The sequence below is a fragment of the Mycosarcoma maydis genome, chromosome 2 (genome assembly GCF_000328475.2).
Source record: "Mycosarcoma maydis chromosome 2, whole genome shotgun sequence".
NCBI classification, from domain to species: domain Eukaryota; kingdom Fungi; phylum Basidiomycota; class Ustilaginomycetes; order Ustilaginales; genus Mycosarcoma; species Mycosarcoma maydis.
Window position 1 is genome coordinate 1461051 of NC_026479.1, and position 22385 is coordinate 1483435.

General features: G+C 52.1%; 7 protein-coding genes across 7 annotated transcripts; 4 read left to right on the forward strand and 3 right to left on the reverse strand.

Annotated features, from left to right (window-relative positions):
* Positions 1-543: 543 nt before the first annotated feature.
* Positions 544-3432, forward strand: UMAG_01287 (uncharacterized protein; the record flags this gene model as incomplete). Its single annotated transcript, XM_011388903.1, has 1 exon — positions 544-3432. One exon carries the CDS (start codon positions 544-546, stop codon positions 3430-3432), a length of 2889 nt encoding a protein of 962 aa, XP_011387205.1.
* A 146-nt stretch (positions 3433-3578) lies between these two features.
* On the reverse strand, positions 3579-6485 carry UMAG_10228 (uncharacterized protein; the record flags this gene model as incomplete). Its single annotated transcript, XM_011389012.1, has 1 exon — positions 3579-6485. One exon carries the CDS (start codon positions 6483-6485, stop codon positions 3579-3581), a length of 2907 nt encoding a protein of 968 aa, XP_011387314.1.
* A 1420-nt stretch (positions 6486-7905) lies between these two features.
* Positions 7906-11778, reverse strand: UMAG_01289 (uncharacterized protein; the record flags this gene model as incomplete). The annotated part of the gene is made up of 1 exon (XM_011388904.1): positions 7906-11778. The coding sequence occupies one exon, from the start codon at positions 11776-11778 to the stop codon at positions 7906-7908; it is 3873 nt and encodes a 1290-aa protein (XP_011387206.1).
* A 1541-nt stretch (positions 11779-13319) lies between these two features.
* UMAG_10229 (putative TRAPP complex core subunit BET3) lies at positions 13320-14176 on the forward strand (the record flags this gene model as incomplete). The annotated part of the gene is made up of 4 exons (XM_011389013.1): positions 13320-13382; positions 13503-13600; positions 13687-13848; positions 13930-14176. The coding sequence occupies 4 exons, from the start codon at positions 13320-13322 to the stop codon at positions 14174-14176; spliced, it is 570 nt and encodes a 189-aa protein (XP_011387315.1).
* A 1552-nt stretch (positions 14177-15728) lies between these two features.
* UMAG_10230 (uncharacterized protein) lies at positions 15729-19106 on the forward strand (the record flags this gene model as incomplete). Its single annotated transcript, XM_011389014.1, has 1 exon — positions 15729-19106. The coding sequence occupies one exon, from the start codon at positions 15729-15731 to the stop codon at positions 19104-19106; it is 3378 nt and encodes a 1125-aa protein (XP_011387316.1).
* A 774-nt stretch (positions 19107-19880) lies between these two features.
* On the forward strand, positions 19881-20758 carry UMAG_10231 (putative 26S proteasome non-atpase regulatory subunit 8; the record flags this gene model as incomplete). The annotated part of the gene is made up of 2 exons (XM_011389015.1): positions 19881-20528; positions 20615-20758. 2 exons carry the CDS (start codon positions 19881-19883, stop codon positions 20756-20758), a joined length of 792 nt encoding a protein of 263 aa, XP_011387317.1.
* Positions 20759-21212: 454 nt separating this feature from the next.
* UMAG_01292 (uncharacterized protein) lies at positions 21213-22019 on the reverse strand (the record flags this gene model as incomplete). The annotated part of the gene is made up of 1 exon (XM_011388905.1): positions 21213-22019. The coding sequence occupies one exon, from the start codon at positions 22017-22019 to the stop codon at positions 21213-21215; it is 807 nt and encodes a 268-aa protein (XP_011387207.1).
* Positions 22020-22385: the final 366 nt, after the last annotated feature.

Here is a 22385-nt window from a genome sequence, read left to right on the forward strand (position 1 = left end):
CCAGATTCTCGTCTCGTGTCTTGACATCAAAGCCATGCTACCCCACTTGGCTTCGCTTCCCTCACCGCTGCCTCAACCTCTTGATGAATTCAACAGTGATTCGCAAGTGGGACGGGTCACAAAGCTAGCACTCGCCTCTATCTTCATGTGAGAAATGAAACAATGGCACGACAACGCCTGACGGCAGCCGACACTTTTGCTTTTGGCGCAGGGCAACCGGCGTTATAGAGCAGAATGAAGTTTTCACACCTTGTGATGCATAAATGAAAGGCCTTCGGGGAGTCGACCGTCGAGCTCGGAATCCGCTTCCAGAGCATGTTCATATCGGACGCTGTCTGCAACAAGCTTTTCGATATTCGTTAAGGGGCTGACCTTGTGGGAAACAGAGCTTGGCTGACAAGGAGCGTGTGGACAGATTGATGTGGCAAAAAGCAATGACATCGCTGAGAGTTGGCCGCTGAGTCATTCATATCCATCACTACTGTGTCACTCTTTTCCGTCATCCTACCTTCACCATCTTGTCGACTGTTCTGTGTCGGCATCATGTCGAGTCATTCTTCAGTCAATACGGGAAACGAGGGTGGTGACAGGGACAATTTGAACCTGCCGTCCTTCAGAGACCTGGTGTCTTTTCGCGAGACGGTCGAGCAGACAAATGCTGCTGACGTAGAATCAACCGTTCGACATCGTCAAGATATTATCGGAGTTGCTGCATCGCCTCAACGCCACCAGAAAGACTCGTTTGAAAACATCGGCCTTGAGCGTAACCCACATCAGATTAATGATCGTCAAACATCGCACCTCATTCCACGCCTTGACCATCCAGTCACGCACACCGAGAAAGGGCAAACAGAACGTGGCCTTGCTCGCACGAATCGCAACTACCAGGCTGACCTGTCACCTTCGTATTCGATCAGAGAAGCTCCGCTCAGGGACTCAAAGCTCGACACAAGAAGCAGCATCTTTCGAGACGAACCAGCTCACAAGGCTTATCACAATGATAGAGCCGTGGCGTATGCGTCCTCTCAACTTGATGCTTCCAGGAGGGAAGGCGCTCTGACATCGCAGAGTATTGTACGGCCGTCAAAGGGATATCGTGCTATCGCTCCTCATCCTTCCGATTACGTGCCGGTTAGGAAGGATTTTTCCAGTACATCCAATATCGTACACAACGTCAACGACGAGCGTCGATCGGTTCCTCCACCGGGAGTTGCGACACTAGACTTGCGGGTCGACATGCGATCACCGAATCGCGCTCAGGATGAACGCCGTCAACATGCCCAAATTAATCGACAATTTGATACACAGCGACTCATTGAGCACACTTGGTCCCGTGGGCATGCAGCTGAAAAATCGTACTATCAGACCCCAACGTTAGTCAGAGAACAAGAAAGCTCATTCCAGAAGTCGATAGCTTCTTACAGGCAACTCTTGCACGAGGGACGAGGATCTCATCAGGCTTCGTCTCAACGCATAGATGCATCGCCAAGACTCCCGATCCCTCACAATCAAGGAAGGGTGTTTGATTACTCGTGCGCACGACTGCCAAACAAAACTCGTCTACCTTCTCCGCGAACGAGCATGCACCCACCCCCGCCGACCTATCGTACTGTGCAATCGTCGACAAGATCCATGCATGCAATCCCAAAAGCGCAAGAGCAAGACGGTGGTCAACAACGGGTCTTGTCACTTGCACCATCGGCGTATGCGGAGGAGCATAGAATGTACTCTGCTTTACATTCGCTTTACGGAAGCGATGTGAGAGATCGACCATCAGCTCTGAACGACCGAGAAAAGGAAGCGAGACTCAGGTCACAGGGTCATGACACAGAGAATTTCCACCGAGCCATGGATCAAGCTCTGGATCGGACGGCCTCGCGTGGTATGGCAGGTGGACATGACTCACCTCGCCTACGACATCAAAGTTCCTTCCACATGGGGCCCTCACGTCGAGACCATGAACATCGGCCCTCGTTGGGTCGTCACGAAAAATACGTTTCCAGGCCGGTATCCGCGACAGTCGAGAGGGAGCGCATTTCAAAACAGCCTTTGTCTTCATCCGATTCATCAATTTCTCAACCCACATGGTCCGCCCAGGAGCTGCCTTTGCGTCCGCTTGATCGTCATTCTGAAACCAAAAATGCTCCAATTCAGCCGTCTAGAATGATTCAGTGTAAGAGCGATGACCAAATGTTTTATCAGCGTCGAGCACAAGCGGAGCTTCCTGTGGCACAACAGCAGCACAGAGAGAGAACCTCACAGCATGTAAACAGGGGCAAGGAGTACGATCAGCACCGTCTTGCTTCTCAAGAGAGCACCAGAGTGGAGCATCAGCAACTTGCTTTAGCGCTTCCGCAACAACGCAGTATGAAGTCTGCTCCCTCGGTCTCGTATCGAGTGCCAGCTTCGCAGGCAGGATCGGTGATCGCTTCCCCTGGATGGAGTACAGGCGCCAGCGGGAGCGGCAGATACCAGGGTAAAGAGGATGGTCTCGAACAAAAAAGGCAATTAGTCGGGCCCCGCGAGCGTTCGCAGAATGAGGTGTGGCACCGTCGACAAGACGCATTGATTAGTGGGAGCGGTAACTCTGCTCATCAGCAAAGACAACAGACGCACGAAGATCAAGAACGCTTCGTACGGCCTGAGTCGTGCTACACGATGGCGCATTGCGCTAATGCTTCCGGTCTTCAGCGAACAGCTTGGCAAGCCACCGTCGACGGATCGGGCCGAGCACCTTCTGACCGTCTAGCATCTGCCCACAGCACCCATCGGTCTGATAGCCTAATTCAACGTTCAACGAGAAGGGATGACAGTCAGTTGCCCCCTGCGACAGCTCAACCCCGGCACATGAGAGGGACCAGCGTTGAACCTGCTCGTCCTCGAACTTGTCACCAATCTGACCCCTTCGACCACGTTTCTAAATATCATTCACATTACCACAGTGCTCACTGTACTACAGCCCATGTGGCGTCGATCGATCCTTCCCAGCTCATTCATCGAAGTCGGGCTCTTCCACCTGTCATTGCATCCCAACATACCGCCATTCAACATCCACCCGCCGTTGAGGGACAGCAGCAAAACCAACAGCAGCATGCTGTGGTCGCGCCAATGTCTGCCCCACCCCCGCCGAGGCCGATGAAAAGGCACAGAGCGGACTCGGATACCTCGCTTGTTGTAAAAGCTTCCCGTTTCACGGTGGTGGACGAAGGACGAGAAGACGAATTACATGCACCCCGCTCTTCTCGTATCGTTCTACCGTCTCCTCCACATCACACCGGATCGGAGTCACAATCTGCAGAGTCACGACAGCATCCTCGGACCGATCCTTCCGTTGTCATCAGCAGCGTTGTACAAAGAGTCTACCACAGCTCAGAAAAGGGTAAAAGCATCATTGGTTCTGCACCAATCACTCCTCCTCTGTCCTCCACCTGATTTTTCCCTCACCTCATTTGTCTTACATTTGTATATATGATTTTCACTCGAGAAGGCATGTAGGCGGGTCCAAGCATAAAAAGAGATTTCGATTGTCCTTCATGCCTGGAAGAAGCAAGTGTAAGATGCGACCAAAAGCATGAGCCCTACAAGGCTAGGCCATATACGACTGGCTCCTGCGTAACATCGCCTTCGGAAGCGGTCGCGATCGTGCCTTGACCGTGATGGTTCGACGAACTTTTACATGCAATGCGAGGGATGTTGTCATCACTTTGTTCCGCTATATCCCCAGTGCGAGGCTTGGAAGAAAGATAAGCGAGCAGAGAGTCGAACTTATCACCCACCGCTGCTGTTGGCTGTGCTGTCACCGGTGTGGCTACAGATATATCGGTAAGAGCAGAGAGCGGCGTCTTCGGTTGCTGTGAAGGACGTGTTTTGTCGAAGAACGGCGCTGTAAGTCCGCCCGTCAGCGGAGGCGTGTGCAATACGCTCGAATCGGCAGTCGTTGTGTCATTCCAAGCTTCCGCGCCGCTCTCACTGTTGGTGATAGAGGTGGACGCAGACAGCGCTGTGAGTGGCTGCATGGGGCTAAGAAGGTTGCAGCTTTGACTCTTGGCCGTTCCACGCACTGCGTGACGTTCATCAACCTGCGGATGGGTGGCTTCGAATGGAGAAACAGGCGTAGAAGAGCAACGGACGAATGATCGCTTGGTGCTCAGCCCATGCTTTGCTGCTGAATCGTTCGCAACGATGGGGGCAGATCGCGGTGTAGGTAGTTGAGGTAGAGGTGTCGTAGGTGGTGGGCAGGGTGGTGGTGAGTGGATCGAAGCGCTTGTGGTGGGTGAGAGGATATTGGTCCTACTGTGCTTTTTACGAAGCGATATAGCCGCGCCGATAATGTCTGCGCTGACTCTGCTGCTGTGACTGCTGCTACTACTAGCGCTGTGGTGATGCTGGTGATGCGTAGGCAAAGTAGTAATGCTGATCGGGGGTTTAGCTCGTCTTTGCCTCAAAGAGCCCATCCCTCCCTCGACCTCCTTTTCGACCGCAAGAATCGGGTTCGAAAACATGTGTCTCAATCCCAATTTTGTGCTTCCCCCCTCTCCTTCGCTACTGGTCCCTCTGTACATCGTACCTTGACTCCCTCCTCCCTCCTCAGCTTCCTCCCCAGACGAGGGCCAATTCTTGATTCGCAATGCCCCATACTGTCGCACTAATCTACCCTCGTCCTCCTCCATCGCTTCAGCTCTCACCCTTGAATCTTTCCGCTTGGCATCCACATCGGCGACGTACTTCTGCTCCGCTTCAGACACATCCCTTTTCTCCCGTCGCTTCCCCGCAGCAACACGTTCGGGCGAAGGATGAGGATCTGCAACCGGAGGGGCGAACTGTCTCTGAAAGTTCTTCATCTGGATTTGCTGTTGTAAAACCATCAGCGAAGCCATTGACGTTTCGGACGAGCTTTTCCCAGCCGGCCCGAAGCTGCCAATGTCGCATCTGGTTGAGTCCGTGCTGCACATACCGTGAGAAAGGTTGCTCGAGGAGAGAAAGGCGTGGGGATACAGCGGATCGCTTGAAGTTCCGAAGGCGCAGTCTGTTGTTGGATCTGGATCCGGTGTCTTGAGCACTTCAATTGATTCCTTGTCCGTATCAATAGGTAGATTTTGCACCAACAAAGGCTGCAAATGCTTTTGCGGGCTGTTCGTCATGTAGCTGATCTCTGAAGTGGGTGAGGATTGGTTGAGTAATGAAGACTTTCGGGCTAGATAAACAGACCGCATCTCGCCTTCTCTCTTTCTCGAGACTCGTCGCAATATGGGTGCCTGTTGACCGACAGATAAGCGTCTCGCTTCTTCTACCACTGCTGATGTAGGACGAACCGGTTCGCTTCCGCTGCGAGTTCTGACCCTTCTTGAAAATGTTTGACTGTCGTCACTGCCTGTGTCGCTATTACTGTGGTCGGAGTAGCTCGTTAGCTCACACAGTGCACCTCCAATACTTGCAACAGGCTTGCCTTGTGTGCGATGTGCGGAGTGAACGTTGGCACAACCACTGCCGACAAGAGAAAATCGACGGCAATCGGCGTGTGACTCTGAGATTGAGCGTGTGGTTCTTCTCAAACGTTGTTGTGGTTGTGCAGGCGAGACCAACGCTGAATCTTGTTCCGATTCTGAGAACGGTTTTTGTGCAGCGTTGTCACTCTTGCCAATCGGAGTCGGACTGATCAATGCTTCGTAGGTCGATGTAGAGAGTTGCTGATCTTGATGACTTTGTTGAGACTGTTTGGGGTTCCCTGATAAGTATAGACCGAGGGTGTTACCTTGTTCGATTTCAAGTGCGACGTCGCTGCTGTTGTTCAAATGTGCCACAGAAAATGTTTCTGGAACCGAAAAGCTCCGTTGCTTTGCCTCTGTCCGACTGTCGAGATCCTGAAAAAGCTTTGCCGGGATCGGCTTTCGTGAGAGAACCTTCTTTTTGGGCACCACAGGTTCTTGTGGCTCAGATCGAATTCTAAAGCGTAGCTCACGTGAGTGCGGAGGATCAAGCACTTGGCCTGAGACGATGCCTGGAGTGATTCTATCTCGAGAACGTCTTCCTCTTTTCAAGCCGCTACGAAGAGCTGCATAGACTGCTCGTGGTGACCTGCTTTTTGGACTAAACCGAAACTCCGAGATCGGTGAGTGGCCTGGAGAATCAGAAAAGCACTCTGTTTCCTCTTCGGATTCAGCTTGGTAGATGGAAGGATCTGATACAATTTTGACGTCTACAGGGAGCTCCGAAGCGTTGGTCCTTTCCGTAGAATCTCCGTGAGCAGCGGCGACAAAGAGAGCGGTCGGAATAGGTAAGCGCTGAAATTGTCTTCTTTCGATCGGGCGAATAGAGCACCGGTTGGCACTGGGCTCTGTATTGCTCGTCTCGTGTGTAATGCTGTACGGTGTGGTTTTCGTTGACACACGGGGTGGTGAAACCGAGGACCTGACCTGTTCTAATCGATCGATTGGCATCGAAGTGATCGTGTCATCAGATGTTGATGTCGAGTTTGAAATGGACATGATGATATGCGCGGCGTTGTGCGATGAAGTTGCCAAAGGACAAGGATGTTCAATGGTAAGCGGAGAATCAAAAGAATGATTGTAAGTATCAGAAGTATTGGGAGTGCTTTGGATAAGTGGAAGCTGTGGCTGTTGTAAAATCATCTTTGAGACGTTTGACACAAAGATCTTCGTTTCTTTCACGATGATCCGCACCCAGCTTGGTCCTCCTCGCGCTCTGCTTGGTACTGCCTGAGCAAGTCCGGATGAATGACCATCGCATAATATTTGGAGAGACTAGACAGGAACACGGGGACTGCGCCGTCTGATCCACGCGGACAAGTAACGACGACTCGGACTATGACGCCTTGCATGGTGTTCCCGCGTTCCGCCTCGTCGATCTGAAGCACCCAACCATCATTAACGACAAGCTAGCAGCCCACTAGAGAGGGTGGTTTCACTGATGATGGGTGCAGGGCATGAGTCGATCAAGCCCTAGGATGATGTCTGGGGGAGAACCGAAAAACATGTCTCACCTGTGCGTTACTCCTTTTGATAGTTGTGTAGCGAAGTTTTGTGCATGATGAGACCGTATGCAGTCGAAGCTCGCCTTACCTCTTGACCAGGCCGATGACTTTGAGTGGCCGCAAAAGCCACTAGAGAAGCAGCAGGACAAGAACCTATCCGCGAGACAAGAAGTGGATATAGTAAGAGGGAGACAGGATCAAGAGGTAAGAGGGGGAGAAGAGCTTCACTTGCGGCAAAGGTCGAACTTTATTTGAGATGAAAATGCCGGTGTATGTTTCTCGCCAAAGCACAATCCTGCACCCTCACTCAAGAGAACCCAAAAAAAACACCCACGCTACTAGAGTGGCGTTCTGTTTAGATCTCACGTCAAACGCATTGCTCCTTTTCTAGCACGCAGATCGAGAGAGCCACGGACCACCGTGCAGCAAGAGAGAGCACAGTGCTCGCGGGTGATGGCCATGGACCGAGGAATAGGTACGCATATTCGCTTATCATGGGTCTAGAAGCTGAATTCGACAAGAACCGAGCTGCCATGATCGATCAACAGCACAAAGCAGTACCAAAACTGGGAACGCGGATCAAATGCGGCTCGCATAACTCGACAGCTTCGACAGGCATGTTGATTGCATAAATCACGAAATTCCCGATTAATTCAGCGCCCCGATCCACGTTCTCAGAGCAATGGTGAATCGTGAATAATTTCATGCACGACCCATCCACATATACCAGGAAAATGTCACAGCCTGCATTCAGACGATGAAGCAAGTCGATTCACGATTGTCTTCTTCGAAGATCCGGTCTAAAAATACAGTCGTGAGTGTAAGCACGCCCCGGTCTTAGCGTCGAATTCAGAAAGATCGCACCTGAAGAACTGACACTTGGGGTGGCACGGAGTGGATTGGGCAGATCTACACTACAAGATCTTCGCCTTTCCTGGAGTCGAGGGAGCAAGCTTCTGGATGTTGAGCAGGACAATCGCTGCTACCTCATACTCGCTTCCTGCCACGCCAACCATGCTCGAAGCATTGGATGCATTCGAGCCAGTTCTGGCATGACCGTAGCTCGTTCGCGTTCCAAATTTGGTTGGGCTAGAGTTGGGACTAGGACTTGGAGGCGCTCCGCCAGATGGCCTTGCTAGAATTGCCAACTTCAGACTAAGCGGAGTCGGTCCAAATTTAGGAGGGACCGTGCCAGAAAGCTCCTGCATACGATCATCCCACCTCAGCCAGTGAAGAAACTCGGGCCAAGTGTTGTAGTACTCAAAGTACTTTTCGTCCTGTAACACTGGGTGATAGCTGAGCTTGCGTCCAGATCGTTTTCCTGGTGAACCAGGCGCACCACCAACCATAGGAGGGGCCGCAGTACCAGAAAGCGCAGAGATGCGAATCATTTCCCCTGGCCGAACTGTGACGGAGTGTGATCGAACGCTCGTCCATGGTGTTGAAATACTTGGAGGCGGAGCATCGCCAGAGCGAGCAGACGAGTCGCTGCGATGGTGTGAGAATGAGGGAGTAGGATTGTGCGAAGCGCGTGTTCGGGAAGGGGTGGCTGTGGACTGAGGAGTTTGGAAGAGTGGCGCTCCAAGAGAAGTGCTCGAGCTGCCAGACCAAGGACGTCTGGTCTCAGTTGAAGCAGCACCAGCTTCCGCGGTGCCTGTCGCGGCGATAGTTCGGCTGGCCCTAATCGGTGTTTGAGCACCCTCGCTGTCGCCCGAGACTGCATGATTTGATGCGCCAGGAATGACGGGCGAAGGGGGCAATGGTCCGGTCGACTGTCTTACCGCTCGTACTGTCGGACCTCGCTGACCATCCTCACTGTACATAGAAACAGCTACTCTGCTACGTATAGGGGTTGAAGCGGCGTCTACTACCCCTGAAATCGCAGAGCTCCGTCGGCTGTCAGGATACCTGACGGCTGCCGTCTCGGCGCCAGCCAGGTCGGGAACGTAACTGGCTGCTGAATTTCTTTTGGTGTTTTCCGCGGTGGCCTGCATCGTGGCAGCTGCAGTCGGGTCATCCTCGGCATCCTCAAACGGATCATCGTCGTCCACAGGTGGAGCAGAGGAGCCTCTTTGGGGAGCTCTGTGCATGTATTTTTCCAGATGCTGGGAGAGATCACGCTGCCCGTGTTGAATGCTGACCTGTTGAGGTGGAGGAACTGTGCGCGTTGGTTCCATGTTGACTTTTCGAGCAAATCCAACGACAGCGTCATTCAAGTCAAGAGATCCTCCACCGCCTCTTTGGTGTCGGGTGTGTCCGACACTGGCGGTCACGTTCGAAAGATCCTGCGATACATCTTCGTCGTGGCCCGGCGAGCTTTCGAACCCAGCAGCGAGGTTGAATGCAGGTGAAGTGCTGATGTGTGCATTTCTATGACGCATTGGGGCAGATGCCAAGGTGCGACGGACCGGAACCTCGAGTGGAGAATCAAGGCTAAGAGTTTCGGTACGCATCGCCTCGCTGCGACGTCGTTCTGGAGTGCTTGGCGCCGCTGAAGTGCTGACCCCTCGATCCATGGTGTCGTCATAGAACAGATTTGACTCCCAGCTGCTACGGGCAGCAAGGCTCTTGGAAGTGGTCATTTGGGACAAGTCACGCTCTACCATTCCCTCGAGGCCCAGTCCGATCGAGATCGGTCGAGCCAGATCAGCCCGAACCCCATTCAGGCCGCTTTCATGCTGAAGGGAAGCTTCAGCGGAGAGGCTGTTGATAGATCGACCAGACTTGGATATCTTGGGCATTCTGTTGAACAGGTTGAGAACCGAGCTCCGCCTTGGCTTTTCGACTGCCAGTGGCGAAGGATTAGTAATAGTGAAAGCGGGTGTTGGTGCGAAAGCAGAACCGGTAGTAGTTGAAATCCCTCCTGGCCTCACATTCGCCAGCGTCGTGACCATTTGGCCGGTATTGTGATTCGAGACTCTTTGTCCATGGCCCTCATCTGAGGGAGCCAGAGTCATTGCATCTGAAAATGGAGATCGATCTGCCGAAGAATAACCTGCAGCAGCCAAGGCTGCATAGGGATCGAGATAGGGACTGGATTCTTCGTCCTCTTTCTTGCCCTTGCCGGACTTCTTACCTACTGGACCAAGACTCGCCCATCCAAATCGGGGTGATCGCTCGTCGGCCAATGTTCGGTCGTCGTCAAGCCCATCGCCGTTATAGTGCTTCTCGAAGTCGGAGCGCGTATCATCGGGATGTGCGCCTCGGAAGTGGCGGTCCTCAGCCGCGCAGTGACGACGACAGCAGACCATGAGCAAAATGAGCACGATAAGACCTCCAACACCACCCAAGGAAGCTGCAATAGCGAACTTGGCTTTGCTACTCAGACCGCCAGAGCTTGAATCGAAGGTAGCAGCGGATGAAGCGAATCCGCCTGTCGAGCTGGCTGAAGACGAAGATTTGCTAGGCCCTTCAGCTGCGCTTCGTCCCGGTGCAGGAAGCGGTGTAGGCGACCCAGATGACGACAACGGGCTGATGGTGAAGCTCTGGGTGGATTCGTATCGGTGACTACTCGGATCTTCCGATCCTATTGAAAGGTTGACCTGTACTCTCTCGATATCGTTCTTGGGAGCAGTGCCTGAAAGCAGCATTGTGGAGGGATCAAAGTTAACCCACTGATTTGCCGAGGGTGGATCCAGGGTGACCTTTGGAGGCGTTTGACTTGACCGGATATACTGACCCAACTCGATCTCAAACACCTTGCCGGGCGTGACCTGAACGTCGGGCAAAGACGACACCGAGAAAGAGGAAGGGAAGACAATGATGCGTGCCGAGGTAGGGACAGCGCGTGCATCTTGTCTGCTTGAATTGGTCAGCGTTATCGGCACAGTGATAATCAAAGGCTCGGCTTGGGTGAGATTGAACGGTGGTGTTCCAGAGAAGGTGTGCGTAGCCTCGTTAAAAGCGAGCCAAGGACCGACAAAGCTGGTATTGGCAGTCAAACTCAGCAAGGACGTATTGACAGGGACACCACTAGAGTCGACGATGCTGTCAAGTGGGAGTACGGATTGGAAAGATTGTCCAGCTGTCGCATTGATGAGTGGGAACGGTGCTGCCTGAATGAGCTGAGCACCGCTCACTACCACCTGCAGCGAGCTGTTGACACCTGCATATCCTGCCACATCGCTAGCGGTGACAACCACAGTATAAAAGCTGCCTGCGGTGCGAACGTCCGTCGGAGCCAGGCCCCACAGTGTGACAGTCTGATCAAAATGCATCCAATCAGGTAAAGGCGACCCATCGGCGAGTGCCGCTGAGAGATAGACGCGATGACTGTCGGAAGTGAATGTGTCTCCTGCAAACCCGATGGAGAAGGACCAGCCCAAAGGCAGCAGCTGTGCTCCGGAGGGCAAGATGGATTTGGCACCAAGTGATGTTGCGTTGAGCAACTGTTGGGAAAGTGGTTGATTGACGATTGGACCAGTGCCATTCATTGTTATCAAGTTGAACAGCGTAGAAGCACTGCTCTTGGTCTTCGGATTTGTAGCGGTGAGGGTGATTGTGTTGTTCTCACGAGATCGTCCATTTTCTGGTATGGGCGGTATACCAGAGATTGAGAGGCTTCCAGGTTCAAATTCGGCCCATGGAGGAAGACCGCTGACATTGTAAAGAAGAGGCGCCGTCGCGTTGGTATCGACAAAAGTGTCTGCTGCGAAGGACCATGAGTATGGTCGCCCAAATCTGGCAATGGTTGGAAGCTGTGCGTGGACTGGACGTTCCACGCGCACAGCAGCTTGCGCCGCTGTCGCCGCGAGAAACAGCCAAGTTAGGAGCGAAATTGACCGCATGATAGCGTCCGTGACTGCCAACTTAAGGCTGAAGCTGCCTTACGCAAAGATGCAGTGAAACGATCTGTCCTGGCGAATGACTGATGACCACAGTAGACCGTACGGAACAGAAGAACAAATCGAGCGGTAGAAGCGTGGAAATTGATGGTCGCGGTAGATTCGCGAGGAAAGAATCAAGCGTCTGTGGAGAGCTGGATGAAGAAGAAGATTTACGCTAGAAAATGATCGTTCTTTTCTTGTACGGACTACTTTGATGGTATCTCGTTTGTTGGAAGGGATTCGAACAAAAGTTGGTGAAGTGAAGTGAAGTAGAAGGAGAGTCTGAACAGGGTGTTATGGGCAACCCTAAATGAGTCGAAGGGGGGGGGGGGGGGGGGGCAGTTGGTAGTCAAGAGGATGGAAAGTTAGAAAGTCATTGTCGTCGACAGTGACGATGAAGAGAACACCAAAGGGACTCCATCGTTGAAAGTAAGCTCCCGTTTTGGAAAGTACGACGCGATGTCACAGCGATTCACGCGACCAGCAGACAACAAAGAGACACAATATCTGTGGTATGAGATTGAAAAGCAGGGATCGAGCCATCGTGATTGGCGTGAGAGCTAGTGATAGTGCATATTTCCTTAGACAATGGCCTAACTCCTTCAAGGTGGCTGTCCAGCTGTTCTGGTCTGGCCATCCTGCTCCGCCTCTGAAGAATGTCTTCGATCTTGCATGACAAAAGAAAACCGTGAGGGCGATGTGCAAAGCGGAAACGCAAGGGGTTTCGGAGAGAATGCAAAAAGCGGACGTGTGGAAGATCTGCGTAGCCATGCGAATAAGATCGTCATTGAGTCGCGGCGATCATGCGCACAGCGAGAGAGAAGAGGAATGAGGAACAAACCTGCAGGGTCCAAACAGACACAGGTACGACCAGCGATGGACAAACTCGACCGGATCTGCCCAGTCTCTATGAACAAGGCGTTGTCGATGAAGCTCGGCTGCCCGCAACGCCGACCATCCTGCTGGTCTGGTTTGGTGTCATGTTGAAACGCAAAGCGCGAATCGTGAATGGCAGCGAGCTGTTTACAGCATGCACGAGCTCGCCAATTGCCCCTTGCATACGTCGAAGAATGCGCAGCGGAGGAAATTTAACCCGGCGGCGCGTTCTTAGACCCGATTCGTGATTCGTGATTCTCGATTTAAGGCATGCAGATGTTGAAATTTCAATACTAACATCTAGTTGGAAAATGTACGATGCGTGATGCGCACAAAGTCACAGACGCGAGAGTCACGAGTTTAGTCACAGTCACGAGTTAACTCGTGACTTAACCGAAATCACGATTCAGATTCGTGAGTGTGAGTCACGAGTGCATTTACGGTTGTTACACGGACCATCCTTCTTTCCTCCACTGCAGCTTTCTATCCATATTCTCATCTCGTCAAATTCGCATCTTGCTCCCGAAAGTCTTCAAGAGGTCGAATTCCGCTCACAAGCAATCTGACCCGAGCTACACAACAAAGATCACAAACTCAGCGGCCGTGCGAGTGGCCTGGCCTACGCAATGTCAACCAAACAGTATAAGCAAGCGGGCGAAGACGTTTGGAAGAACAGAACAGAGAAGATAGTGAGTCTTTGACAAGTCTATCGTGGTCAACTGAGTAGATCATGCGGAATTCATGATCGCCTCTCCGCCCTCGTTACTCACCCTATGTACTATTGCTTCTGTCTTTACGAATGAATTCAGAATGCGGAGCTGTTCACACTCACCTACGGAGCGCTAGTCATTCAGCTGATCAAAGATTACGAGGATTATGCAGAGGTCAACAAGCAGTTGGAGAAAATGTAAGTTAACTCGCATCCTTTGCGCATCGCATCTTGCAATTGACTTTGTCCCGCACCCCCTACCAAAACTTGGACATCAATCATAGGGGCTATAACATTGGCACAAGATTGATAGAGGATTTCCTGGCAAGAACAAACCTTTCAAAGTGCACCGACTTTCGCGAAGTCGGCGAGGTGGTTAGCAAGGTCGGCTTCAAGATGTTTCTCAACATCACACCTACGGTCATTCACCATCAGCAAGAGGATGCGTCATCGGCGACAGCAACGTCGGCAGCGATCACAGGGCAACAGGCTGCGACTGCAACTGCGCAGGCATCAATGGGGATACGCGAATTTAGCTTGATACTGGATGATAACCCGCTGGCCGAATTTGTCGAACTTCCCCGAGACGCAAGATCAGGTGGATTATGGTTCAGTAATGTCTTGACTGGTGTATTGCGAGGAGCACTCGAGATGGTGCAGATGCAGACAGAATGTTTCTTTGTGTCGGACACGCTGCGGGGCGATGAGACCACAGAACTTCGAGTTCGATTGATCAAGCATCTCGATGAAGAAGCTCCCATCGCTGACGACTGAAGCACCGCTTTTCGCTGCCACTTTCGGCCCATGCGATCTTGCAGAAGTCGACAATTTGAAAGTCCTGCTGGCATTGCATCGTGCTTTAATGTCAACGTAAGGAAGCCCTTCTTATGTGTTTCTCGGTCCTTGTACTTCTACGCTGCATTCGATGTCTTGGATGCGCCATTTCTGCATGTCTGATGTCCGAGGTATAGCAGCTTTGCAAGCTGTCAGCAGTCGTGAGAGTGCTGTGACCCGTTCTGCTCAACGAATGTCGACCTGACGAAATCAGAGCCAAAGCCAACGTGCAACAAGCGGTGGCTGCGGCATCCAACTGGCTGGCGGCTACTTGGAAATCTGCGGGAAAGCGACGCGAGGCAGTGTGTCGTTTCCCGTCGCGTTTAATTGCCCGTGCTCAAATCACTCCGTTACTGTGTTTTTTGCTGGTAGCTTCCAAGTACCGTAAGTATCTGTCAATTCAGCAGTAACGTTAAACAGAGACTTGAGCCATTCATGCTTGCAAGCAATCTAAACAACTGCACATGTCGTAGTTGCGGGCATGATGAGGCTGCCCGTTGATCTGCAGTCACCCAATTCGCGAATGCTCGATGTCGTTTTTGTTCGGCACATCCGCCGACAATGCAGCGAGCCCACTTTGGCAGTTTCTGGACGACTATTGTACTTTACTTCATCAAGAACTTCAAGCTCGGTCGCGCAATCATCTGCCCCGATCACCTCGATCATACATGCAGCCAGCAACAAGCGCCGTTGACACCGCTAATCTTGTTCAAGCAGACGTATGGTGCGCTCGATCCTGGCACAAGAGCCTGTTCGTGCCTGCGTTGGTATTCATGCAAGCAGCACAGAGGCTTCATGAAATGATCCAAGCTAAGCGCACAAGGTAAAGTTCGCAGGGTGGGAACGGATGCGAACCTTGTTTGTTGGCCACTTTCTCACGCTCCGTTTGAAAGTGAAGAGCGCTATTTGCCTACCCTCTTTACTCCTTTCTACAAAGTCGCTTTCACAGACGCTTAACCTTGGTTGGACCACATCCATTTGCGATGCGGCGAGGCAGAAGCGCTGCCATGGAACATCTTGCCTCTACTTGTCCGTGCTCGGCTGTAGTGGCTGTGTGCCTATGTGGATTTCTCCCACGCCTTGGCGCATCTTGGTTGAGGCATTCTGTTCCGCCAAAGGCTCAGTCTGAAGCCCTTCGTGTCCTTGGTCGGGAAACCCGTGGCGCTTTTGCTCCCTGTTCTTTGCCTTTCAGTGACATTCATTCTCTGCACACTCCTCACGATCTGTTGCAGACGTCTCATCTTGACCACAAGCCCGAGGAGCATGAAGATGCCCGTCCTTTTGCGACACAGTTTCAAAGCTTTTACAACGATCACAGATACTGAAAGTTCGTCTTTTCCACACCCAGCAGATCTTGCTCGCTATTCCTGTCCCGGATAGCAAAATAAGACGACATCCTATCGCTCTACTGTCCTCCTCATCTCTACTCTCCTCCTCAAGCTGTGACCAAGGTTTTGATCTTGCCACATCAACGTGGCGCAGCAACAAAAGCATGTCCAGGAAATCACCACAATCACCACCAGGCACAGAAGAAGGTCTGGGGACACCTCCTCTCCCAAGTCCTCCTACAGATAGTCAGCCCTTCGCCTCTCAGACACGATCCTCACTCGATCCTGCTCTCACCCAGCGCCCATTTTCGCCCTTAACACTGGACGAGCTTGGTTTACATCCACCGGCCACTCCCAGCGCACTTCTGGACATCATTACACCTGTCAATCTCGCTGTTCACCGAGATAGTGTGTCAACTGTGCAGACTTCCAAAGAGCCACTGTCAAGAAGTCTTTCGAACGCCGTGTTCGAAAGTGAAGCGTCAGAATATTGTCGAGACAAAACACACAAGCAAGGTACAAGCCCTGTCAATACTCAGCAGCCCACCGCAGATCTGAACCAGTCTGCATCCACAGCTTTGGCCACCGAAAGCCAGGAACTTTTCTTGACCTCCTTCCTTCAGAGCCTTACAGAAGATGGGATGATGTCCGAGTCGCAATCTTCCATGTTGGCAGTGACGTCTTCCCATGCATCAGATACCGCAGCCGTCCCCTCAGTGGATAGCATCAAGCCGCAGCTGGGTGTTACGTCATTCAATGGGTACTCCGTGCAAACTGAGCCGATGTCGAAGTCAGTTGTTCCGTCGGTTCATCTGACCAAGCCTCCCTCGCTTTCGAACAACACTCCGGCCGGCAATGAAGAGTCAAACTTGGCTTCCGAGACTATTGCACCTCACTTTCCCAATAAGACTCAAACGACAGACTTTCACCGCTTCTTCCTCGCACCAGCGACGACAATCGGCGGGACGGCTCAGGTACAGACTTCATCATCGTTGTCTTCTTCGGTAAAGCATTCATCGTTAACAGCTGATGTACGTCTAGGCATAAATGGCTCGGTGGCTGAACATGGTTCCTTCTCAAACAAGCTCCAAACACAAAACACACACAAGTCCTGGACTTCAGCTGCTTCCGTTGGATCAGGAGAGAGTTTTCTCACTTCTACGCCTCTCGAAGGCTCCAAAATTTCAACTACAGCTTATGATGGCGTTCAAACAGGAAATCCCGCCCACTTGACGCCGATACGAGTCGGAAGCGCCAAGTTCAATCCAGACTGGTCACCAGGTCTGTCTAACCTGGGTCGTTTCTCACTGCCACAAGCACCTCCCCTTCAACCCGAGCATCGTTATCCCATCTCGATATTAGAGACAGATGCAAATTACGAGACGGATCTTGATACGGATCGCGAATCCGATATCAGTCCCTCCGGCACCAACAGCTTCTGTGTTACGCCTACGTCGGCTGTCCAAGTTTCCGCCACTCGCAAGAGGAAGTCTCTTGACCCTAGTCAGTGCGACGATCATTCGGGTCAGTCGAGCAAGGCACACAATACATCTCCTAGCTTCGACTGGCAGATTCGACCGGGCGATTCAGCTTCTGATCGTCGAAATGCATTCTCCCTGGAAGGATCAAAGAGCCCTCTCAAGATAGTGCCTCTTTCAAATATTGTGCGCTCCAGAAGCTGGTCAAATGCTTCGCAATCCTCGACAAGCACGCAAGGTGTGACACCTTGGGTGGTCAGGTCTGTCAAAGAAGTTGGACCCGAACGTCATGAGCACTCGCTACCAAGCAGAGAAGAAAGCAGCCCTTCATCCATCGACGTCGCACAGCCTTCAACAAATCAGGTTGATGCGAAGGCTTCGCCAAAGCCTGCTGCTGGACCTTTCACGACACTGGCCGCAAGGAACGAAAACCGAGGTGCCTCATACGATTTTACGCGCCAAGCACTTTTGGAGTTGATCCGGCGGACCAACTTGGGTATGACGAACAACACATTCTCTGGCAGAACAGCTGATTTGCCCTCCGATAAAAACTCGAGCACTTCCAAAGAGAACGATTTTGCCACTGGAACCGCTTCAGGATCGGTGTCTGCTCCTCCGGTCAGTAGCTCCTCTAGTGTTCCAGCTGATTTGCAAGCTCGACTTCAAAGCTGGCAACACCACCGAAAGCGACAGAAGCTGCTCAGTGAGCCTTCGAATGGCACATCGAGGGATCGTGCAGCGCCACAGACCTCAACCTCGAGGACGGGCTCAAGTGATACATCTTTGCCTAGCAGCAAGACACTGCTGAATGAGCTTAAGGTTGGAGAAAATTCTTGGTCAGACAAAGTCGGTAGTGCCGAGGAGCAGCAACAAAAAATGCGAAGGCACGAGCACTACCAACGCCTGTTGCTGCAGCTCAACGCACAAATGCAGATGAAGATGCGGATGGATCTGCAGAAGCAGAAAGAAAAAGAGACACTAGACGCAACACAACACCAAAGCGTCGTGAATCCCAGGGAAACTCCGAACAAACGTCCCGAGTTTAGGAAGCCCTCCCCACCCTCAAAAACTATCGCGGCTAATAAGTCAGATTCGGATGGGTTCAATATCTCAAATCAAAGGAGAGATGGGCCCAAAGCGCTTGAAAGCGTAGCTGTCTTGGTGCAAAAGGCATCACAGTCGGGCCGCTCCCGCCACAGGAAGCCCCAGAGCAATGTATCCAGCATGTCGGTTGCGAAGATCGAGCCGCCCACAGTCAAGTCAAATGAAAGAGCAGCAAGAGCAATGTCTGTCACAAACGACATTTTGACGAGTGGATCCAATATAGTCTTGGCGAGTCCTTTGTCTTCAACCTGGCCAACAAATGATGATACCACTTCTTCGGGGTTGAACAGCACGCCCACCAGCTCGTCATGGCTGCCAGAATCTCGGACCAGTTATGCTCCGTGGGGAACAATCTTTGCCAATCATGCCACCGGGTACGCTGCCACATCTAGCTCTGGCGACTTGCGAGCAGGCCAGCCTGCTTTCTGCCAGCCATCTTGGTACAGCAGCTTCACAGGCAAGCCCGATGATTCCGTGACATCACAGGCAACTACCACCACTGACTGGACAGCCCGTTCAAACATTGGAGTCTCAGACACGTCGAACTCACTTTCGGCTGTGGATCTGCTGATGAAGCATTCCAATTGGCGTCGTGACATGAACACTGGAGTAACTCAATATGGCAGCAACTTCAAGATGCCTCACTACACTACATCCTTTTCAACCTCTACTGCGGCAGTGAATGCGCGAATGACAATGGGTACGTCACAAGGAGGTGCAGATCATGCATTCCAGTCTTCGTCGGTAGGAGCTGCCGCGGAACACAAGAAACCCTTCTCTATCGGTGCCGAGGTGGTGTTCTGGGCTATCAAGGGCGAGCATTCCGTCAAGCTCGTTGGAAAGGTCGAGAGCGTGAGTACCGTCGCTTGGTTTGCTTCATGCCTGCAAATTGATATGTTTCCCGTCTACAGCAATGCTGACCAGCTTAAGAATTCATACAAACGCTCAGCTCACGGATAATTCAGCTACCATCCTTGTTTCTCCAAACGATACGGGCTCGTCGGAAACGAACAAGAGCGGATCGGAAATCTCGTCAACCGACCAGGGGTCACCCGATCAGCCAACGAGACAGAATGTCTATCAAGACATTCCGTTCGCCAACATCATTTCTAAAGACCAAGCAGCAATGCTGGGCTTCTTGTAAAAAGCCAATAACAAAGCTGATGCAGTGCGAATGACCAAACTAAAGCAGGACGATGTCTATCCTTGCGCATCTCTGGACAGGTGGCGATCTTGTGTGTCAAGCAAGAGTTTCCGAATCACGATACCCGTGATTCGTGAATCGTGAATCGTTGATCCATCACGCATGATCGAATTTACAAGTGTTAGAGGGTAAGCTCTCACATATTAGGAAATCGCGATCGGCGACTCACAGACTGCCGTGGATTCGTGATTCACGATTGGTCGGGTTGCGGGAAAGGGAAGGCTCAGAGGCGACGCGCGTATCTGGCTGGGCGGAGTGATCTGTGTTTCTCCACTTTGACTCAGACTGGGAGCAGGCGGGTTAAACACTCCCTCCTCATCAATCACATTCATCCACTACCCAAAACTTGCGCTTTCACTCGACAAGAATCTGGACGTACTCGTCAGTGACCTACTGCGTGGACTGGAGCAGCACTTGCTTGCTTACACACTCTGCTCGAATCCGCGTTAGCCTCTGCATCGCAGGCACCTCGATCGACAAATTCTATCAAGTTTACAGACTTGCTGAAAGCGCAATACCTGGACGCGGAGATGGACATCAGCACGTTACACAAGTCGCTGGTGACTGCATTTTCCTCGGCTGACTCCAAACCGGACCAAGTACGATCGTTGCTTACCAAGCTCAAGATCGGCTTGACGGAGAACAATCTTCTTGTACCGTCGTCGTCGTCGGCTTCATCCAGCGCCGAGCTGGTGTTGGCACGAGAAGTGCTTGAGATCGGAGCTTTCTATTCGGTGCGCATTGGTGATATTGCTGCATTCGATCGATACATTTCGCTCCTCACACCTTTCTACGATGCCTCGTTGCCTGCCTCTGCTCACTACGAACCACTTCTCGGTCTGCGACTACTACGTCTGTTGAGCTCGAACCAGATCTCGGCGTTCCACACGCTCATCGAAACGCTGCCTAATGGACTTGTGAATGGAAGCAAGTTTCTTCAACATCCTGTAAGCCTGGAAAGGTGGTTGATGGAGGGAAGTTACTCGAAAGTGTGGAGGTTGAGCAGAGAGGCTCCACCACAGGACGAGTATCGATTTTTTGTCGATCTGTTAATGGATATGATTCGGAACGAGATCGCTAGCTGCGAGGAGAAGGCGTACGACAGCTTGGCACTGCACGACGCGGCGACGTTGTTGTTCTTTGACAATCTCGAACAGGTCTTGGGCTTTGCTCAGAGCGTAAGTTACCTTGGCAAAGCCAGACAAGGAATGCGTTACCTGATAAATGTACTGACCCCAATCTGCTGTTTGGTTTGGCGCAATAGAGGGGATGGCAAGTCAACCCAAAAACCCAAGTCGTTTCGTTCACAGCTCTCAATGCGAATGCCACTTCAACCACAAGCATCCCCAAGAAAGCTACCATTGCAAACAACCTCGTCTTTGCGAAGGAGCTCGAATCGATCGTCTAATTACCATTTACACTCATATCCATCGCATTGCCGTTTCCTAGGGTGCAATTTCATCGCTTCAAATCTCTCACTCGGGCCGACTGGATTCGTGCCACGTGCGCGTGCAATCGTCGAAAGCAGAGACACTTTTTTGGAGCTCTTTTATGACACTCGTGACTGTGACTCTGTACGGAATCTCAAACGCCGTACAAATTGACTGCGCAAACCGAAGAAACATTGTCTGTCTGAGTTGATCCACTCACGGATACGCCTCTGTCTTCTGGAACTGCAGGGGACAAGCAGGCTAGAAAGGCGAAGGTGAGTAGCGTACAGAAAGCAAGATTGCATTGGTGCGATGAAAGATCCAGCAGAAAACAGTAGTGGTGGGTAGGAAGAAATTGTCCATAACAGAAAAAGAGAGCGGGAGACGGCAAGATCGCGTCGCTTGTGAGCCGAGGTGAGTTAAGAGTCTAGATTATGGTGACGCCAAGCCATGGTGCTGGTTGTGTTGTTGGTTCGGGCTGATGCTGTCTGGACCGACGGGTGTAGCCGAATCGTCACGTGTCACAAAGCCGTTGACGTAGCTTCTCGGTTGATCTGCTAGCCCAGATGCTGGCGCTCTCGTTTCTGCGTGTGCCTCTGTAGATGATGTGGGTGAAGAATGCACACCACCACCAGTGATCCCATTGCTCAACGTCGGCGAAATCGGCGCTTGGTTCCCAGGTACTGCTGTTGAGTGGATTGCGTAATGCGACTGATTCGCTATCCCCGCTGCTCCGAACTGTTGCTGCTGCTGTGTTTGTTGACGTTCCAATTCGGCCTGCAACTGCCTTGCTAATGCCGAGGTCTCGACAGGTGTCTGTTGAGGTGTGTTGGCAGGTGCAGCTGCAAATCCGTAACCTCCTCCAAGTGCGGTGCTGCTGCTCGTACTCGATTGACTGCCCCACGAAGCTGGTCCAGCTGCGACGCCAGGGCTGCCAAAGAACGATGATTGTGGATACAAAGACGGCTGGTGGTGATACGGTTGGCTTGACGAAGAAGCAGACGAGAGCATGGCTATGTCGGCATCGAGCGAGCTCGCACCTGGTGGTGGTTGGAACGGATTGCGTCGTGATGCGAAGGCATATTGCGGAATTGAAGGTCCAACAGCTGGGGTGTTGGACTGCTGTTGACCGAGAGACATCTTGAGCGATTCTCGAATCTCATTGAGATCGTTGCCTCGATCTCCGGCGTGAAAACCGTGCTGCATGGATCCGATCAGATCGTCCATGTTGATCGCCATTGCGGATGCCGTGGTTGAGTGGGTCAAAAGAGTTGGTCTGAGAGCATACGGAGAAGTGGACGGATGTGCGACCGGGTCTGACTGAACAGATGGACAATGCAATGGTGTGATGAAGCCGTTGAGGGCTTGCGAACCACGTGTCAAATTTTGCGAACGTGATAAGATTGCTCGTGTGAGCTACGATGATCCGATGAAGGTGCTGGCAATGCTTGGTCGACAGCGACTGAGACGGTCTGAATGAGTATGGAAGTAACCGTGATGAGCGGGACGTTTGCACAGCAGACGTCCACTAGACCTTTTTGATCGAACGGAGCGTGCGACGCGGGCTAACTGTCCCGTTGACGCAAGTCCCGGCGTGGTCGGTGC